Source organism: Eulemur rufifrons, chromosome 4, assembly GCF_041146395.1.
Source record: "Eulemur rufifrons isolate Redbay chromosome 4, OSU_ERuf_1, whole genome shotgun sequence".
Lineage (NCBI taxonomy): Eukaryota > Metazoa > Chordata > Mammalia > Primates > Lemuridae > Eulemur > Eulemur rufifrons.
The window spans coordinates 81,726,445-81,747,482 of NC_090986.1; the positions used below are offsets into that span (position 1 = coordinate 81,726,445).

Here is a 21,038-nt window from a genome sequence, read left to right on the forward strand (position 1 = left end):
CCTCCCTCTCCTGTGGAGATCGTCTTCATGTGGGCGCTTCTTGCTAATGGATGTTTCATGTAGCACATGTGACTTCCTACCAGTGACCCACGTGTGGAGGAAAAGCCATTTAAAAGCATCATTTGGGGGCCAGTTTGCTGCGGTACATTTGGCTCGGTGGTGAGGCCAGTCAGGCTCTACCGAGCACCATTTTCCACAGTAACTCTGTGGGGATCTCCAAGAACAGCTTCTCAGAGTAAACCAAGGAAGCCGGGGCAGAAAGGTCGCACCTCGGGCTGGGCAGCCTCCCTCGGGCCTGCTCACCCTGGAGGCTGCCCACCTCCGGCACATCACAGTGTGGAGGCTGCTGAGCTGTTAGTTCTGGAGCAAGACGGCAGCGTTAGATTGGGGGAGCAGACATTTGAGGTGCAGCGTGGAGAGGCATTCAGGAAATACCAAGTCTGGGGAAGACAGCAACACAGTGGACCATCAGAGCCGGCGGTGACCACAGTGGGCAGATGTGGTTCTGGAGGGTGGGGAGGGGGAGGCAGCTGTGAGGCAGCAGAGAAGCCCCCTGCAGGGGAGGCCAGGGGGGTGGAGATTAGCCATAAGCACAGAGGACGGTGAGCTGACCTCCAGATCCCAACCCTATGTGTTAGTTATGTTTGTTTTTAAAAAAAGAAAACCACACAATTCTTTGTTCAAGTTCTCTTATTTGTTCTTCTTTGTGCATAAATTTCTTAAGTTTCTTGTCATTGGATGCTGAAACTAAAGGGGCCTTTCCAAAGATGCATTTGCCCCACGTGGCCGTTGGAGATAGGTGAGCAGAGTTGGCCAGAGCAACACCCCAAACTCCAGCACCGTCTCCTTGACACCCCTGCTTCTCTCCCTCTCCTAAGGTGAATCCACCGTATTACATCCCTCTGGTTGAGCTGGTCCCACACCCAGAGACGGCCCCTGCCACAGTGGACAGAACCCACGCCCTGATGACGAAGATCGGACAGTGCCCGGTGCGCCTGCTGAAGGAGGTGGACGGCTTTGCCCTGAACCGCCTGCAGTACGCGGTCATCAGCGAAGCCTGGCGGCTGGTGGAGGTGCGTGGGCCCTTCCCTCCCATCCTCCCCTCCCGCCCTTCCCTCCCATCCTCCCCTCCTGCCCTTCCCCTCCCTCCCTTCCCTTTCTCCCTTCCCTCTCTCCCTTCCCTCCCTGCCTCCTTGGCTGATCAGGACAGTGGAATTTGCTTCCCGGGCGCCCTGGAAGCTGAGAAAGTTAGAGGGTGCCTGGTCTTTCTTGCTCTATTTTGGAGACCAAGCTTTGGAAATACAACGTAGCAACTCATTGTTGGAGAGATTCCCCTCACAGCCAGTCGCTGGATGTTAGGACACAGTGATAGACTTCTCTCTCTCCTGCCCTTTCACAGCATGGCCCGGTGACGCCCTGCGTGCCGCATGCTGCATTTTCCCACAGGGTCGGGTTTACCCCCCAGTGTTGTAACTTTTCCAGTGGAAAAAAAATATATTTTGTGTAAAATAAACTTGAATCCCCTGAAAGATTCTAATTATTTCAAGAGCTTGAAGAAGAAACAATGAATAAATGATAAACTTGCTAGTAATATGCTTCTCTTACATATAAATAGGAAATATGTATAATATTTAACCTCATCCTTTAATTAAGGGCTTTTAAATGTGGGCTAAGAAATCTCCCAGTTGCACGCATTCCCGTGTGCGTTTGCGCAAGGGACCGCGGTGCCTGGCAGGGCAGAGGTCAGAGCAGCTCCGGGCCGGGAGTGGAAGCCTCGGGGTCTGGGAGTGGACCGTCTGGTTTCCGCTCTGGTGCCTGCCCAGCTGCTGCCCACGCCCTCTGCCCACACCTGTGCCCACACCTGTGCCACGGAAGCACAACAGTGTGAGGGTTTTCCGAGCAACACGAGGTGAGCAGGACGGTGCTCGGGCTCCAGTCGTCTGCACCTGGCGCAGGTCCACACAGATCCCTGCTGTGACTCGCACAGAGACAGGAACCAGGAAGCCGGCCGGGCCTGAGTTCCTTGGGCGTTGCACCGTTTCCCGGCAGGTCCTGCAGGCCAGGCAGATGTGCGTGACGGACGTGGGCCTCCGGCGCCTGCGCTGGTGTCGGCCAGATCCCTGCGGGCGTCGCCTGGCCTGCGTGCTGCGCGCCGCACAGTGACCAGCGCTGCATCTCGCCGGCTAGATTCGCCTAATGCTCCCGCGTCGCCAAGAAACGGGGCTGGGATTCGCACTCAGCTGGCAGGCTGAATTTCTCAGTAATTGTGGAATGTTTTCGTGTATCAGTCAGGTCAGCGGTAGGGTATTTTAAAGAAATACTGAGCTAAAAGCACCAAGCACCCCCTTGGAGATCTATTTAAAATATTTGTCCAGAACGAGAACAATTTTAGACCACAAGAAAAATTATTGCATTAAAGGCAATTTTTACTTTTTATTTGTGAAGTATTTTAGTGCCCTGAGTTAAATCTTGCTTTTTTTAATCTGAAAGACGTGAGCCAGCTCAGGGAAGAATTTGGAGATTCTGGTGCAAGGGACTTGGGTGGGAGGCACAAAAACTTCTTTGTGCAGCTGCCCGCAGGCCGTGGGCTGTGTGCAAGGGCCGGGGAGGGTGCCGGTGCCGCGTTGCTGCCGGAGGAGCACAGGTGGGCTGTCGGGAGTCCTGGGGGCCCATGTTTCCACCCTGCTTTGGGTCGTCCTGCCCGTGGTGGGCGCCAGGCCGGGTGTGGTCGTGTTCCTGGCTGGCGGGAATGCTCTCCGGGTCTCGGGGACGACAGGCCTCCTGAGAAAGTGGACCCTGAGGGTGTCTCTGTGTTGGCTGCTGTGGGGACTCGCGTGCTGGAGTCCCTGTAAGGAAGCAAGGGCTAAAATCTAGCAGGATGTGGTTTGTGACAGAATGAGAAGAGGCCAACAGACATGGGAAGGTTAAGAAAGTGTGAATAGACCCAAAACGTTGCCTTTGGTGAAAGTCTAGAAGATGATTTTTTTTTAAAAAAAAAAATAGAGATGACATACAGATAGTGAGGACCCAAGCAGATCTAGAAACCCCGGGTCCTCCTCCCCCGGTGGGTGTGGGCAGCCCCGAGCTCTTCCGGGGAGAGATTTCCAGCGTGTAGGTGAGGCCGGCAGAGGGCGTTGGGAGGAGGGGGGCGTCCATCATCGCGCCAAGTTTGACGTCACTGCTCAGCAGCAGCACCTGTCGGCCCGGGAGCGGACACGGGAGGGCCAGGCCGCTGGCACGCTGGACGTGCACCTGCTCTTGACCCAGCCGCTGGCTTGGGCTTGCGAGCCTCCACGCGGAGGCCCTGTTTTCTGGAAGGCTCTAGGCTGGGTGGTAGAGCATGCTTCCTCTCAAGGTTGCCCTTGAGAAACCTTGCCCATGACTAGTGTACCTGCCGCTGAGCAGGCAGTGGTGTGCCTGGCAGGGTTCCCATTAAGTGGGTTGGTTTAAGGATTCTTGACTTTATTGTATGAATTTCTTAAAAGGAAACTTATGCTGCTTGTGGCCTGTTTCCGATTCAGATCCCACAAGTTAGCAAACCTCCCCAGAGCCCCACCTCTACCTCTCGCAAATCTGCATGTGTGCTCTGAGCCACAGTCCCCGAGGGGTTAAATGACACCCCTTTGACTCACGACTTCAAAGCCAGTCGAACTTGAATTTATATCTTGGAGTATTTCAACAGCTGAACTCAAACTTAGATTTGGGGTGTTCCAAGTTTACCTCAAAACTTTTAAGAGCTGCTTTAACATAACAAGGAGTGGAATTGGGGAAGTCTTACACTAGGGACTAAAGACTTGTATATGTTTTCAGTTCAAAAGATCCAAAGGCCTTACAGAGGTTTGCCTTCCAAGAGAGGCTGGGGTGGGCCCATGTGTGTCCAGGGCACCTGACTGTAGTGAACAGAGTGAGCGTTGGTGGGGGGGGGGGGAGTGGCCCCTCAGGGACTCGCTGTGGGGCTTCTGTCTCATTGCTGTCTGAACTCGCAAAGCAAGTTGAAGTTTGGTGGCAGCCTCTTCTGTCTGACCCATGAGTGGCTCAGTGATTGGTTAGGGCTGTGGTGTTCTCAGGGGAGGACAGGCACCAGGTGACTTGGCTCATGGTGCTGAGGGAGCCTGTTAGAAGCCCCCACACCTCTGTCCAGGCATCCGTGGTGCTGGGTCAGCAGGTGCGGAAGGAACGCCACTCCCTGCTGTCCATGTGGGAATAGCTCTGTGCAAATCAAGTCAAGTGTGAATTAGGGTCTGACCCCCAAGTTGGGGCATGAGCCGGAGCAGGACAGGGCAGTGGGCCTGGCTTGTGTTCCCACCCAGCACGGTGGTGTCTTGCTACTGATGTTGAAGGGACATAGGAAGCTGCATAGCCACTCGCTAACCATTGACAGTGAGGGTCACATTGACTGACTTGTGCATGTTCGACCAGCCGCACGTACTTGGAATAAATCCTGCTGGGTCGTGGAGTGTTGTTCTTTTTAGACGTTGCTGGATTCGATCTGCTTATGTTTTGGTGTTTTGTTTTATATTTTTAATTGAGACAGGGTCTCTGTTGCTCGGGCTAGAATGCCGTAGTGTCATCATAGCTCACAGCAACCTCAAACCCCTGGGCTCAAGCCATCCTCAGCCTCCCAAGTAGCTGGCACTACAGGTGTATACCATGCCCAGCTGATTTTTCTATTTTTTGTGGAGTTGGGGTCTCCCTATGCTGCTCTGGGTGGTCTTGAACTCCTGGCCTCAAGCTATCCTCCCACCTCATCCTCCCAAATTGCTAGGATTACAGGTGTGAGCCACTGTGCCCAGCCTACCTGCTTATGTTTTTTGTGAGTTTGTTTTTTACATCTAAATTCATAAGAGATATTCATCTGCAGTTTTCTTTGTACTACCTTTCTTTGATTTTGATATTAAGGTAGCACAGATTGATCATCCTGTTATTCAAAATGCTTAGGACCAGAAATGTTTTGGATTTCTGATTATTTCAGATTTTTGAACGTTTGCACTCAGGGGCTGACAGTGCCAGCTGGCTGGGAATGTAATTTCAAGTCGATGTTCTTAAGGCAGTAGCACAATGAGGGATGCTGTGTTGTGATGATAAACTCCTGGCCAGACAGTAGCTGAGTTTGTTGCCCATAAATTCCTTCCCACAGGACAGGGCAGGTGGAGGTGCCAGGAGTGAATCAGGAAGCCCTCAGCAGGGTCTCACGGTGGCTGTGACGGCGGCCTTGGAAATCGCTGACCTCGGGTTTTATCCGTCCTTCTGGGTGATGTCATCCCTGCACAGGATTTCTGTCCTTAGGGCCCTGAGCTGCACAAATTCAGTTCTTGGTCTCTTGATCGTCAGGGAGGGTGTGGTCCGTGGCATCTGGTTGGCACTCTGGGATTCCAGAGTTCTGTCATTGAGCTTTATGTCAGACGTGAATGCCAACTGTTAGGAATTGTGTCAGTTAATACAGTGTATCTCAAAGATCACTGTTTCTTTAAAAAAAAAATAAATCCTAAACTTTTAAGGTTGAATTTTAAAATACATAAAATTTAGGAAACTCCAGCTGGGGGTGCAGGGTAGGGGGTGGGCGGTTGGGTCTTTTTCGGCTCCTCTAACTTCCCTTTATGGCCAGGCCCATGGTTCAATATGACTCTTCCTGCCAGTTGCACAGACACACGTCGCCAGTGTCTGTGCTGTGACTCTCATCCCCCACCTGACGTCTTCCCACCTGGCACGTTCCAGGTGGCCCAGCCTGCAGCGCTCCCAACGCCGCCCTCCTCCAGGAAAACCGCATGATCCCGCCTTCCAGGGGCCAGTACGAGGCTCCTCTCAACGAGCTTCACGCGTTTGTTTGGATATGTTTGTGCTTTTAACTAGAAGTGAATTAAATCTGTTTTTCCTTAATCAATTTCCACATCTTTTTTGGGATACCAGAAGTATTCAGTGTCTTAAAACTAGGACTGGAAATCTCAGCTATGTAGTAACTCAGGAGAGTCTTCAACGAAGAAAACTTTACGTGCTGACTGGGAATCATCAGCTAGTTAGAACTTTCTAGCAGTGATTCTCTATGAGAAGTAGACTGTTTTTACAATAGCATTTATTTTGTGGGTGGCCATTTTCTGAGTAGTCACATTGGTGAGCAACAAAACCCTGTTGAAAAGAGATAACTGATGATTTATTATTTTAGAGATAACATCAACCACGTGCACATTTATGAAAAACCAAAGCCCCTGCAAGCCTCTATGCTAGTATGATAACAGCTCTAACAAACCTTGCATATAAAAATGCTGCTACTGTAGCACCTCACTGCCAGTCGCCACCAGCAGGTGCTCAGCCGTGAATGTCAGGGACGGATTTCAGCCCCTCAGTTTGAAGCTTGGAAGTTCACGGGCAGTGGCTATGGGCCCTGAAATAGGGATGGGAGGGCAGAAGGCGTCCCCAAGAGTAAAGGCAAAGGAGTGTGCATGTGACAAGTGACACTGTGTGGCCAGTTGCCCTGCGGGAGCCACAGCCTCCCTGCCTTCCCCCCTGCTGCAGGTGGGAGCCAGGAGTGAGGCTGCTCTGGGCTGGGGGGCGTGAAGCCCCCTGGGGAAGTGTGGGGGGGCAGAGACAGGGCTTGTGCTGCTTGTTCTTTGGGAGTGGGGACTTACACACTTTGGTTCAAACCTCTTTGTACTAAACTGTATTCCCAGAGGACCCGTAGGGTGAGGCATCACCGCCCTTGCTGAATGGTAGTGAACTTACATACAAAAGGATGCATTCTTTCTGTTGTTGTGTTTGTTTTTAAGGTCAAGACCTTTCCTTTCTTTCAGACTCTGTAATACTGTTTCTCCTCCTGAAGTGGTTGTTACACTCACAGCAGGCCAAGAAAAAGCACCAGGGACTGTCACTGGGGCCTAAAGAGCTCTGGAACATCCCTTTTATGAGAGCAAAGTCTTTCCTCTGTTTCCCTTCCATTTTTTGGTTTGTTTCTATTTTAAAACTTTATTTTGAAGAAAATTCAAAAGGGAAAAAAAAAACACCTATGTTTGCCCTACCCTAAGTCAAACTGCTTCAGTTTCTCTGTGTTCTGGTCTATTCTCTGTTATGAACGCATTGCTCAAATTTGTATTCAGTTTTAATAGCTTCATGATATTTCATTTAGTTGGTCTTTTTTTAATCTAAAAATTTCCCGATTTGATCTATCGGGGGGTTGTTTCAGGGTATAATAGTTTCGGGTTTTCTGCCATGATGATGCCTCAGTGAGCCTCTCTGCAGACGTAGTCTCTTTTCTGGGGCCTTTCTGTGGAATGTTCCCAGGAGTGGGCTTGCCCTGTCAGTAGCATTTTTACGACCGATAGACTTGATGGAGCCAAGATGCCTCCCAGAGGTGAGACCCGCCTCTCGCCGCCAGCCGTGCGCGTGGGTTTGTTTCCCAGCAGCCTGACTGGCGTGTCCACCCGGCGTTTCTCACCTTCTCCCCCCAAGCTGACTCCTGTGCGTCCTCCCAGAAGGATCTTGACAGGATGGGTGTTTTATGGGCATGATTCAGCGTCCTGTTGCATCAGTTCAGTGTGGTGTTCCGACAGCTCTCCTGGAGTCAGCAAAACCTGCCCGAGTCACCCTGCAGGAATGTCTGTGTCCTACTTCCAAGAACACTTGTAAGTGTTGGCAGCAGACCGGGCAGCTCACAACCCGACCACAAGCCTGCCAGGAATAGTGGGCAGCACTTAGCAGTCTTTTGTTTCTCCTTATTAGGATCTAATATTGGCCTCACCTTCTCCCTGGAAGGTGGCGTGGGTGGGGACCGTGGGGTCAGATCTTTCTCACCCGTGCTCGGGAGCCGTTGCATGTCACACGTGGGAGCAGCCGTGCACAGTGACGAGTGCAGAGACAGAAACATGTGCACACAGCAGATGTCCATGGAGGGAACTGACTCAGGCTACCAGTTAGCTTCTCAGGAGAAACTCATGCATCTTTGTGCCGGTTCTCAATTTAAACTTGACCTTAACTCTTCCACTCCATGTGCCATTTGCAAGGACGCCAGCACCCCTGCTCCTGCTTGAGTCATTTCCACAGCAGTGGTTGTTCTTGTCCAGTCTATCCTTGAACATCTCTGGAGACCAGGAAATCACTGAAGTTGAACTTTGGTCCATCCTTGCTTTAACTAAAGATTCAGGTGGACTCGCTGCCTGTGGTCCCTTCTCCTTGGCCGCTGACCTGGGGTGATGCGCAACAAGCCCAGCACCTCCCTCGGGTCTCCCTTGTAGGATTGCAGAGGGCTCAGCACTCTGCTTCTCACCGTGGCATTCCATCGTCTGTCGCTTACCTAAGACAGAACTTCTTCTGACTCCTGATTCTCACCTTTCTGCTGTTTCTCAGTTAAGACAATGGATGGCTCTGCTTGAGGGAGGGTGGGGGGAAGGACTTGCATAAAACCTCGTCCAGATTCCTGGGCGGCAAGTCTGAGTTCCTGGTGGTGGTGGTAGTAAAGTTAAAGCAGTGTTTGCACAAGAAAAACATGAAAATTCAGGATCAAGTGTGGGGAAAAGTAGGACAGAACAAAATAGAATATCGAAAGCTGGGAATTAGTTTTTGAAAAAAGGGAAAATGAGAAATGAAAACAGCCATGCAAAAAACATGAATTAAAAAAACCATGTAAGAATGGGATGATCAGGAAGGTAATTCTGTGGGGCTGGTGATCAGCAGAGGAAATGGTGGCAGGGGACCATGCATCGAATGTCACGTGCCCCAACCCCGCCAGACCCAGCTGCCTGCCCCTCCTTCTGGGTTGGGCGCAAAGACCAGAGCGAGCAGCACGGCCCCCTTTAACCTCTTGCTGCTGTTAGTCATCAGACACGCCTTGCTGCCTGTTGTCCCCACCCCACAGGCGATGCTCCTGGGAGGTCAGCTCGCCAGGTAGAGCACCCATTCAGGCACGCATGGTCTGCGTGCAGCTGGGAAGGTATTTTGTGGTTCGGTTGACTTGAAGTAAAGATCATCCACAATCTGAGTGGGCTAAATCCAATTGGTTGAAAGACCTTAAAAGCAGAACTGAGGTTTCCCTGAGGAAGGAGAGATTCCGCCTGTGGACTGCAGGGTCGGCTCCTGCCAAGCTGCAGCCTGCTCTGCCGGCCCGTCCTGTGGGCTCGAGACCTGCCGTCCCCATGATGGCGGGCGCCAGGTCCACGAAATGACTGTGTGTGTGTCCTGCTGGCTCTGTCTCCCTTGTAGGACCCTGACTGGTACATCCCTAAACCTTGGTGATACTTACAAGTTGTAGCGTAGTAATCCAGCGCTTCACTATCTCGAATTTTCTCCTGCTTCACAGATGAGTCTGTGGTTCCCCACAGCTGGGTGCTGACTCCAGCATTCCAGGTACAATGTTTCTGCCCAGGCCAGGCGCACATGTTAGTTGATTGTGGTGAGTCTCGGCCTGTAGCTAAAGGAAGTAGAGGCAAGAAGTTTTCCAATAAAGGGGATTCTTTAGCACTCTGTCTAGTGGGTTTTCAGGACATGGTACAAAAACCAGGCTTTGAACTAACAGTGATCTTAGTGTTCATTGCTCTGTATGAGTTTTTAAGAATCTTTTAACCATTGGGGCTTTTCTTTGTACAATGTGCCTTGAGAATTTCACTGCCAGATGGAGGAAGTGCTGAGAGCTATAAATGTTAACTGAACCTCAGAAACACCGGGACTAGGGTCGGGTTCCAGTCTCCAAACAGGTGTGCGGCGCCCACCTCCTCCACGGAGTCCTTTGTCAGTTCAGCATTTCAATGTAAGCACTTGTGTCAGCCCCATGGTTATGTATTGTCATTGTTATGTTAATATAGGTCACGGCTGTCACAGGCTTTGGGTGGGATTGAGCTCAATGGCAGAATTCAGCAACTTGAGCTTCAAAATATCCTGAATGGGAAACCTTGCATACACTGCGGGTGCAGCAAGGAGAACTCAAACCAGCAGCTGCCTCAGTGGCGTGGAGTCCTAGTCTGCCGGCCTCTCAGCCCAGTGACTTGGGGTCATTTTCTTTCTCTAGACTTAACTTCTTGGTGAAAACTCAAGCCTTGAGAAATCTACTTCAGCAATGGAAAACATGTCAGAAAGGAGGGCTGAGGAAGGGAAGACATCAAACCCTTCTCCTTCTCTAACTCGTTCTGCTGGCGAATGGCCACTGATAAAAAGTCAGCCCTTGTGGAGATGACCTGGGACGGAGGACGGTGGGGGTGGGAGGGCGTGTGGCTCTCCCTGCGTCGGGGGCGGCCCCGCAGGCCCCGGTCGCGTGCTGTCAGCTCAGACAGTACTCACACGGCAAAGATCAGCGACCCTGGGGTGGCTCACCTTTGGGGTATTTTGAAATCCTAAAAAGGGTTCTTTACAAATCAGCTCTAAAAATACCATACACAATTCTAGGAGAAAAGAGCCAAGCCCAATAGCACTGGCTTCTGTATCTGCATCCTTCAGTTTGAATGCAAAAATGGAAACTCCGGGCTGGAATGTTGACCTGGAAACCAAGGATGAGGGAGTGTCTGGGGGCCCCACATGGCAGCCTGTCCCAGCATTCTGGAGTCACAGGGTGCAGAGACACCGCATCCATGGCCTTCAGGCAGCCTGGAGAGATGGCCAGAGCCACCCTTCCTGCGCCAAGAACTCGATGCGCAGGGAGAGGGCGGCAGGATGCTGTGGGTGGACATCTGCTCCCTGAGGGTCCTGGACATCCCCGTGGGCCTTCTGCCGATTATTCCTCATCAGTGACGTGCCCTCCCCGCTACAGCTTTGCTATCAGAAGTGCAAGGAGGTGACCCTTGTCAGCATTTGAGTGAACTGGATGAATTAATTTGCTCTCCTTAGCAGTCTAGATGAACACATGGTAGGATGATTCAGCACGAGCAGACACCATTATACCTTACCAGCGCTTAGGAAGCCTGAGGCTCTGCAGACCTGAGGACGCCAAGTGTTGGAGAGGACGTGGGGCAATGGGGACCCTTCCACACAGTGCCGGAGGCCGGGAACACGGTGCACCTGCTTCGCAGCACAGCTCAGCGTTGTCTGCAGCCAAAACTAAATAAAGTGGTTCTTGAAGAGGGAGTTGCTCGGCCACAGTAAGCTGCATGGCTGTCCTCATCTTGGTTCTGGGCTCCGTCCTCTGCGCCCACATCCCCACGGAGATCTTTGCAGGTGAACCCAGGTGTCCAAATTGCCACACACACCTGAGACTACCTGTGTGTCATCCACAGCAGCTGAGTTGCCAGTGACAGGCATTGCAAATCCCCTTTCTTGCTCAGCTTCTTGGGTGACCCATTTGGTGGCCTTTGGAGCCTGGAAGCAGGAGGTCCCACAGGTGGTGGTACAGCAGGGGCCACCTGCAAGGTGGGAGGCTGTTCCCTGTGCACCACAGGGCCCTGCCCTGGGCCGACAGGCAGCCCTTCCAGGGGGAGACAGAGGCTTTGCCCACAGCCCAAGCAAAGGGGACGTGTGTGGTGGGTCGCCTGCCCGGGCTTGTGGCTGGGGGCGGGAGCAGGCGTGTGGATGTGCCCCTGGAGTAGGAGAACCTGGCCCCCAGCTGAGGGCTGCCAGGGCCACCAGGCTGCCAATGGCAGTTAGTGGCCTCTGTCCCCACAGCACTCTGTGAGAGGCAGTGCTCAGGAGATGAGACCCAGAGTGGCAGAGTCCCCGGGAAGCCTGCCAGTCTGACCTGTGAAAGGGTAGGGCAGAACGTGACCGCTTCCCTCAAGGCCGCCCGCTGACAGTCGAAATGCCCAGAAATGCCCACAGTGAAGACACCCCCAAAGGGAGCGAACCGAGGTGGATTCCTGCTTCATCCCCAAAGCCACACGAGGCCAAGTGACACAGATGGTAGACTGGACATCTTACCTCAACTCATGACTTGCCTCTCGCTTTGCAATTCACATTTGCAGGCGATTCTAGGGCCCCACCTTGGCAAGCAAACCCATGGTTCTAAGCTGCATTTCATCAAAGAACGTCACTTTCTACACACTTATTAAAAGCTGGCAAGGTGGAACTCACGGGCAGGTGAAGCCTATAGAGCACCCTCCCGCTCTGGATGGCTCTGATCTCAGCCCCGCGTCCTGGGCAGGTATCCAGAAAGGCCCCCTGCCCTTTTCCTCTCGTCCCCCTGCCTCGCGCCCCCTGCCTGCAGCCTCTCCCGCTGCCCCGTAGCTGCAGGCAGTCACAGGCTGAAGGGTGGGGTGGGGAGGAGTGGACGTCAAGTCTGGGTGGGTCGCAGGGAGGGAAACGGTGAATTAGTATTTGGCCATTTCACAAAGTAGTCTCTTTTCAGGACCCATTATATATTATAGTTTTGTATACAAATTTAGTCAAAATACTATTACAGGTTGAGTATCCCAAATCCGAAATCCAGAATGCTCCAAAATCTGCAACTTGAGTGCTGAAGTGAGATAGGAACTCTTTGCTTTCTAAGGGTTCAGTGTACGCAAACTTTTTCATGTGCAAAGTTATTGAAAATATTGTATAAAATTACATTCAGGCTACATGTATACGGTGTCTATGAAACATAAATGACTTTCATGTCTAGACTTGGGCCCCCTTCCCAAGATACTGCGTAAATGCACATATTCTAAAATCTGAAAACCGTCTGAAACCCGAGACCTTTCTGGTCCCTAGCGTTGCAGATGAGGAATACGCAACCTGTTTAGCGCTCTGGAGAGTATTTTGGGATCCTGCTCTAAAGAAGTCAGGGTGGAGTGATGGTAACGGAATTGTCTTTGCAGAGAACTCATCTGTGTGCCGCCCACTTTCTCCATGCAGGAAGGAGTACTGTCTCCCACCGACCTCGACCTCGTCATGTCGGAAGGGCTGGGCACGCGGTACGCGTTCATCGGGCCCCTGGAAACGATGCATCTCAATGCGGAAGGTACGCGTTCGGGGCTCAGGTGGGAATTCTGTGCTATTTAGACTTCGTGGGTCTTGTAAATAGTCAAATTTTGCCTTTTCTTACAACTGAGTAGAGACTGTAGCATCCGCAGGAGATGATGGCTGGGACAGCTGTGTGCACTGAGGTGTGAATCCACGTGGAATTCGTGCACCTCAGGGCTCTGTGTGGTGAAGCGTGCTCAGGTGACAGCTCAAAGGAAGAGAGGCGGTTATGTCACGGAGACTTCGCTGCATGTCATCCAGCCTTGCAGGAGAGAAAGTTGCAATTTCCTAAGGAAGATGAGGAAGTTATTTACAGAGGCAAGAAGAAAAGGCTAACAGGGCAGACTTAGCCTACTGGGACCTCTGCTGGACATGGCTTCTGCCTAAATATGAGCAGCTTCTAAGTGTGACTTGTTGAGCCCTAGGTTTCCCTTCCGGAAGGCAAGGGAGCCTGGAGGAGGTGCTTCCACGGAGAGCGCGCTGGGGTGGGGGGGGGCGGGGGGGGGGGGGGAAGACGTTCGCCCCGACGACGACGCAGAAGGCCCGGGGCAGCAGGTCTGAGCCGGTGACCTGTGACTCCAAAAGACGGACACCTTGAGGAGGACAAGACGCTTCCAAGAATGAAACTCCATCAGTGAGATTTTTAAATCATCCCAAAAGAAGACATCATTTGAAAAACAACAAATAAAAAACCTGTACATAATTAAAACAAATCTTAAAAGCTATGTATAAAAATCTAGAAAGATATCCCCTAGATATTACCAGCTGTCTCTTAGTGTCAAAGCTATGAGTAACTTTTATTATCTTTTTTGCTTTTCTGTGTTGTCAGAAACTTCTACAATTATGTAGATTACTAATACTAAGCTGGAAAACATGTAGAAAGAGAAAGGGGATATCGTATGCAGCTCCACGGTCTACATTTAACCAAGGATACTGAGAAACTCAGACTTATCCAGCAAAAGGTGACCAGAGAGGTGTCTGCCTGTCCAGGTCTTCTGTGGACAGATCAAAAGACTGGAAATGGCAGGCAGACAGGTCAGGGCTCAGTACGTGGCAGGAAGAACTTTCTAGTAGCCGAAGCTGATGTCCAGAGAGGGCCTCGCTGTGAGCGGGCAGGCTCGAGCGGGGCACCTGGCTGCCCACTGGGGGACATCTGGACGTTGAGAGGAAACTCCTGCAGTGAGGGGGAGTTTGAGTTGGTGACCTCTCTCTCTCAGAGTCTGACTTCAGTTCTATAATTCCACGGCATTTTAGTAGCAATTTTCACAGTAAATGAAATTTCTTTCCAATGAATAACTCAAGGCAGTTTTCCTAAGCATGTTCCTGCACACAGCAGGTGCACACGTGAGTCCCGAGTGGACCGGCCGCGTGCCCTGCACATGCAGCCCGTCCTCTGCTGTGGGTGCCCGAGCGCCAAGCTTTGCCAAGAGCAGCTGAAGGGAAGAGGGGCTGTCGTCTCCCAGGGCCGGCCCGTTAGCTTTGCGGGAGGATAACCACTGAACGTAGGAAGACAAGGTAAAGAAAGATGCTATCTGCAAGTGAAACAAGAGTTTTGAAGTATCATTAAAATGAAGTCTTGGATAACTTCAGATGTTTTGCGACCATGAACCTTCAAAGTGGAGAGCGCGTTTAAGCATTCAAAATGTAGGTAGGCTCTGCCTGTTACCACGGTGGTTCTCTTTTTTTCTTTTTTCCCTTGAGAAAAATAAGATAATTGAGGTATCCTGAGAAATTGATAGGTAGAGAACTGAGAACAGCTTTGACTTTCAAACAAATAGAAACAGAAGCCAATGAAACCAGAAACCCAAGAATCAAATGGGTGGAAGACAGGAAGGAGGCCATGACAATTTCAAACACAGCAGGTATGATAAGAAAACCTAATTGGCTTAATGTGATCAGGCTGGGCGGATGTAATTTTCAACTTCAGAGCATTCCAAAGACCGGAGTTAGACGGTTATAAGATCTGGCTGAGAACCAATGGAAATGGTCATTATTCACAGTGTCACCCAGAATATATCAAGATTGGAGTTTGAGAGAATTTTTTCTTTTTTTCTGATGTTGTTTTCGTAAAGCCAGCATCTCAGGTTAAGGGTAGTTATTAGTCTTAAAAGCTACCATTTATCTAGAACTAGTTCAAATATTTTAGAATTTGCTTTTAATCTAATAAAATAGTTCCTGAGAAACAGGAGGCTGGTGTGTTTACTTTGCCTTTTGGCTACTTTTTAAGAACAAGGTCTCACAATGGCGGTTCTGGCTATGGAGCCGGCCGCTGGGCCCTGCCTTGGCTCAGCGAGTTACTTAAGCTCGGTGCACCTCAGTTTCCTCATCTGTGAAATGGGGACATGACAGTAACTGCCTCCCGGGGGCGGTGAGAATTGAACCAGATGGGAGCACTTGGCTGGATGGCTGGCATGTATTTAGCCCTTAATAAATGTCGTATTCGTATAGTTTTATTTGTTTAACTTACTACTTTCCTAGGTTCTTTTAATTCTCCCAGAAAGATTCGCAGGTACCTGAGAGAGGAATACAGTTTGGGTATCTTTTGCTGTGGAGTAGAAACCTCTCAGCCAGGTACCCAGAGCATCACCGCCTGGTTTGCTCCTTTGCTGAGCTTTAGACTAGACTAGCAGGTCCGTGGCGAGAACTGCTCCATCTCGTCCCTGGGGCTGTGCGGGCCTCTCCTCCTGTGTTTGTTCTACCGTGAAAGGAGGCCATCTCAGGATCTGGCAGCCCCTGGAAGTCACCTCCAGGAGAAGTGGATGTTTATTTACCGTTTTACCTCATAAAATTTCCGTTACGTGTAGACGCTTGTCTGTTTCTAATCGGGGTGCCTACCTGGGGGCTTTGGTTCATTTGCGGGGGGCTGCTGTTTGCTGGCAGAAACGGCGGGGCTGCTGGGGCTGGGCTTGGCCAGGACAGGGAGCCCAGGCGGCTTCCACCTCCCTGACCCCAGGCCAGTCCTCTAGGTGGGAACCCGATCCTGAGAGGAGGAGTTAGATGATGCCGCTCTGTGCTTTGAGGCCTTTTTGATGTTTCTTAATGAGATCTGTGAAACCCTGTCTCTTAAAAGCAGGCGAATTCAGGTAGGTGTGGGTTCGTAGGCTGCGTGAGAACCAGAGTCCTCTGGGGCGGGTAGCAACTGGGACTCGCCAAGAAACTCAACTCCCAGAGTGGCGCACGTGGCCTCCCGGAGGGCTGTGTCCCCCGGCCAGGGTCAAGGCCACCCCAGGTGCCTGCTCCACGATGGGAACAGAAAGGCATCCTGCCTGGGCACCGCGGCATGCTGCAGGTTCGAGAAAACCCGCTGCCCCGCCCTTGCGGGTGCACAGCTGAGGGACCCCAAGTTAGAGAGCAGCAAGATAGTCTAATCTCGTGAGAATCAACTCTTCTGTTTTGTTTTGTTTTGTTTTGTTTTCCACATAAGTACCCTTAAGACATTGGGTTCTGAGTCTTCTAAGAAGCTCAGCCCTGCGAGGGTGTTTGGGGGAACAGAGCTCAAGGGAACAGGCGCGGAGGCGTAGGAGGAAAACGGGGAGGGCCACGCGGGGTAGGAGCAGCGGGAAGGGCAGACTCGGGCCACCAGGGGAAGTGGGTTGTCTTGTGTTTTCCATTTATGATTAATATTTTAGAGTAATTCCCACTCAGTTCCCCTCTTGTGGTATAGAAAAGCCAAACTTATTGTAGAAAATAAATTATCCCTCTCTAAATGGAAGGGGAGGTGTTGCAAATAAGTCAGTCATAAACTTACAGGGACTTGGTTGTAAAAAGGCAGATTCAGGTCCTGAGCCTCGTCACTGAGCGCCCTGTGTTGGGAGCACGTGCAGCCCACCTCTGCGTCGTGGGCACGAGGTGTGGCCCCCACCTTCACGGCCAGGGGAAGCCCAGAGCACATGGCAAAGAAAGGGTTTTTATGTATTAGTAGATAGAAATTTTTGTTTTGTGTTTTTGAGACAGGTCTTGCTGTTTTGCCCAGGCTGGTCTCAAACTCCTGGGCTCAAGCGATCCTCCTGCCTCCGACTTCCGAGTAGCGGGGACCACAGGTGTGCACTACCACACCTGGCTGTTAGCATGGAAATTTTAACTGGTTTCCTGAACAAATGGGGGAGGAGGGGTTAGGAGTTCCACCACATTTTATTCTATTTTGTTAAGTGTCCCTATCAAATTTTACAAATTTTATAAAAGGCGGTAGGGAAAGAAAGTTCCAGAAAGCCCCTCGGAGATTTGAATGATTTCACAGAAAAATGAAAGATGAACACTTGTTTGGAGAACGGGGAGTAATCGAGAGGCAAGTGTGGTGCGTGGAGTGAAGCCCGTGGCTGCAGCTGCTCAGGTCGAGAGGGAGGCTGAATTTGCCCCCGCGAGCGTCTGGGGGTGCTGCTGTCCCGCAGGTGGGGGACGTGCGGCTCTTTGCAGCTTATCCGATTTTTGTGTCTCTGCCTCCCACCCTAAAAGGAATAAACTGTATTTGTGTCTAGTGTTTGTCTTAGTTTGAATAAATAAATAGAAAAAGTAAATAATTTCTAACAAACGTATAGGTGGTCTTCTGCTCTGCGGCATTGCCGAGCCGTCCGAGACAACTCGCCCGCGCCGGGGCCCTTAGGGAGTCCGTCACGGTTCTGCCTCGCCAAGTCAACACTTGCGCCGGGTGAATGAAACCCCTTCCTTTAAAAAGAGTATCCACCAGTTAACTGCAGGTGCTAATGTCAGAAAACTTGGTACGTTTGGTACATTTGAATCTTTTACCCTTCAAAACAACTTCTCGGGGAATTTTTGCACACAGAAGGGAGAACTATTTGAGACAAAATTGAAACCCAATGAATTTAGGCTTTCCCATCAGTGTAGGTCAATCAAAACCAAACCCAGAAGGCATTTGTCTTTTTTTTTTTTTTTTTTTTTTTTGAGAGTATCTAGCACTGATTGCTTTTATTTTAAATTAATCATGCCCAGTTCTTGTGGGGTAGGGAGAGCCACGCTCCAGATTTCTGTAAATCCTGCAGTTTCGTTGTTTCCTTGTCACCTTCTTGGGCTGACTGACCCACTGCTGGGTCTGTCTGGTTTTGGACGCTGTTGGAAATGGGCCAGAGGCAGTCAGCGGGCCTGGCCTCCCTTTATCCACAGGAAGAGGGGAACGCAGTTAACCGGAGCCCAGAGCAAAGCCCTGCGAACACGTTTCTTAGTTTGCAGTTATGGAACATCCTTGCTGATATTGTGGATTCTTGTTTTCTTGGAATTTCAGGTACGTTAAACTACTTTGACAGATACAGTGAAAGCATGAAACGTGTCCTGAAGACGTTTGGACCCATTCCAGAGTTTTCCAGGGACACAGTTGAGAAGGTTAACCAGGTATGAGACTCCGTGCGCAGAAGCGTGCAGGCGCACGTCTGCCGCCAGGGGGCCTTCACCTGTAGCTGGAGCGTTGGCTCTGGAAATTGGTGATTCCTCATTCCTAACCCTGTCTGTCCATGGTTCCATCATGTCAGCAGGACGCTGTAAGAGCACCGGGACCAGTGATTCCTCTTGACTTGTCTCCCAGGGACTTAGGTCTCTAAAGGCTTGGAAGAAAGCTTATGATGATTGACGGTTTAGTACCCTTTTGTCTTTGAAAGCAGTTCATGGGCAGTTTGCATAAACAGGGACATCAGTTACACTCCTGGCAAACTATTAGTATTTCCTCTTCATGCTGCTTTCTTTCCTCTTCCGTCTCCCAGGCCATGTGCATGAAGGTTCCTGATGACCCGGAGAACTTAGCTGCCAGAAGGCAGTGGAGGGACGACTGCCTCATGCGACTCTGCAAGCTGAAGCGTCAGATGCAGCCCCAGTGAGTTTCTCGTGCTGTGACTGCCACTCCTCTCATTAGAAGTCCTGTTTGAGAAAATCAGAGCACTTAATCAGATCTCCGCACAGTGACGTGCCGTGGGGACCCGGCGCGGGCGCCGGGCGGTCTCCCAGTCGCTGTGGATCACGGCCTGGGCGGGACGTGGCAGCAGCGCTGGGGTCCTCAGGGCTGTGGAGTTCCTGTCCCCCCACCCCCACCCCGGGCAAAGGGTTGGAAGATTTTCAGTTTTTGTTTTCAGAGTGATTACCTATGGCTGTGTTTTGTAGCCAATGATTGTAGTTTCATTTGAATCTGTGGCTAAATAGCTTTATAAATATTTTCTAATCCATTTGTGAGTACTCCCTGATGCTGCATTGGTGAGGCAACTACTTTCATTTTGCTAATGATTATTCTGAATAAAATTTCATGATTGCATAAAGACATCCTTTTTCTTTTTCTGGGAAAGGTGGTGTTTGATCCCCATGACTGGCATGTTTCAGAGCGACCATGATGAATGGGAAGTAAGCAAATGCTTAGTTCTGGGTCCTCTGTCCCTCATTCAGCAAAAATCCAACCTGGGCCCGTGTTTCCCAGAGTAGGGTCCACAGCGCCCTGCGGCCTGTGGTCAGACGGAGGTTGGGGAATACCATCGGCTGCCCAGCCCTCAGGGCCTCCCATGTCTGTGGCAAATTAAAGGCACCAAGTATAGATACCTGTTTAATCCAACAATCCATTCTCTTCTTTGACGTGTTTTCCTAGCTCTAGTTCCCAGAACACTCTGGGAAGTACCAGCACACGCACCCCCACCCGTATGGCCACACGAATCACGGTGACTTTGATCACTGGGTGCCACAGCGAGGCCCCCTACAGCTGCCAGCCTTTCAGGTGATTGGCTTCGCTGAAGGGCGATGCCTCTCCTTGGGGCTCAGCCACTGTGTTGGAAACAGTGTCCCCCACTAGGAGGACGTGGAAGGGGTCCTCTTGTCTGACCTGTGCACAGACTCGTTCATCACATTCACTCATCCTCAACATGCACTGAGTGGCTGCGATGCACCAGGCATCATGCGTGATCTGCCCTTTAGAAGGCTGTAGTAAGACAACAAAAGAATAAAATGGGGTTGGTGCTCCAGAGGAGTCCTGAATGCAGGAGGGCATGGCCAGCTGCCTCCCTGGTGCATCCTGGAAGGCTTCAAGGAGGTGGCTGGTGAGGGGCTTGGTACCAGGGGGCAGCCAAGGGGGTACCTTGGCAGAGGCAGAGCGTGGGGAAGGGCCAGGTGTTCGGGAAGGGGGCTGCTCACCAGGCTGGAAGGGAGCTCTGGGGAGGAGGCCGAGGGGACCACAGCCACGGTTCGAGTGTCACCTGGCGCCAGAATAGTCTGCAAGGGGGAGTGGCCCGCCCAGGTCAGGGTCTCAGTTCATTCTGAGGGGGCCGCCTGGAGGCAGGGAGTGCAGCGGCCCAGGCGCAGGCGCAGGTGAGGACAGATCAGGCCGTGAACTCAGACCGTCCTGGGGCAGAACTGACAGTCCTCAGGGAGAACCCGGGAGAAAGGTGATGGCAGGGCCAGGTAATGACACAGCAGCACTGGCGTCACCTACAAGATAAGGGAATTCAGGAAGTGACTGCCCCGATAGGCAAACTTCACCGAGAAGATGATGTGGCCGGACATGAAGGAGGTTTCCTGCCCGGAAAAGGATCCTTCTCTTCGTCGGATTCTGTTTCAGAGGCTCCCAAGACTCTGACTAGACCCCTCATCCGTCCCTCCCCGGGACCCCCTGCTGGGCTTTCTCCCCGGGCAGCAGCCAGGGCCTTGCTCTCCCCTCAAGCTGCTTCCCTGCCACGCGCCCCCTGGTCTCAGCGCCTGCCACGCTCCCCGGGTGAGCCTCGAGGGTCCCGCTGGCGGGCTCATGGCCTCGGTGCGCCACGTGTTCTGTGCCAAGTGGCCTCGGGGTCGCAGGGGCAGCCACGGCGGCACTGCAGTGCCCGCACGCAGGGTGGACGTGGCGTGGCTTGGAGCACGTCCTTTTGCATGTCTACGTCCCGTCTTCCCACTCTCGCTGCCTGGCAGCTGTGGGGACATCGGGCGTGTTCGGACACACACCGCAGCGGAAGCGCTGGGCGATGAGGGAGAGTCAGCAGGCGCGGCCGCGGGGCTGCCGGGGGCCCCACCTCAGGCCGCTCAGGCCTGACAACACGGAGCTCACGTCTGGGCTCCTGGGCCCAGCTTCAGGGAGGCAGTTACGGAAACAGCCGGGCAGAGCCCGGAATTGGTCGGAGGTGGAGCGGGAGGGGGAGCCGGGTCTGTGAGCCTCCCCTGGCAGGAGACCAGGCGACCGCGTCCTTCAGAGATTAGTGGGAAGAGTGAGAAAGGAGCAGCTT

The 21,038-nt window shown here is 51.9% G+C and overlaps 1 protein-coding gene across 2 annotated transcripts in view; it reads left to right on the top strand.

The window, feature by feature from the left end:
- CRYL1 (crystallin lambda 1) overlaps window positions 1-19,100 on the top strand; it is a 102,172-nt gene extending 83,072 nt beyond the window's left edge. For both annotated transcript variants that reach the window (XM_069467455.1, XM_069467454.1), the window contains 4 exons: window positions 879-1,073; window positions 12,739-12,844; window positions 18,083-18,189; window positions 18,555-19,100. In XM_069467455.1, the coding sequence (XP_069323556.1) occupies window positions 879-1,073; window positions 12,739-12,844; window positions 18,083-18,189; window positions 18,555-18,668 (522 nt within the window). In that variant the 3' untranslated portion in view covers window positions 18,669-19,100. The remainder of the gene's footprint in view (window positions 1-878; window positions 1,074-12,738; window positions 12,845-18,082; window positions 18,190-18,554) is intronic.
- Window positions 19,101-21,038: the final 1,938 nt, after the last annotated feature.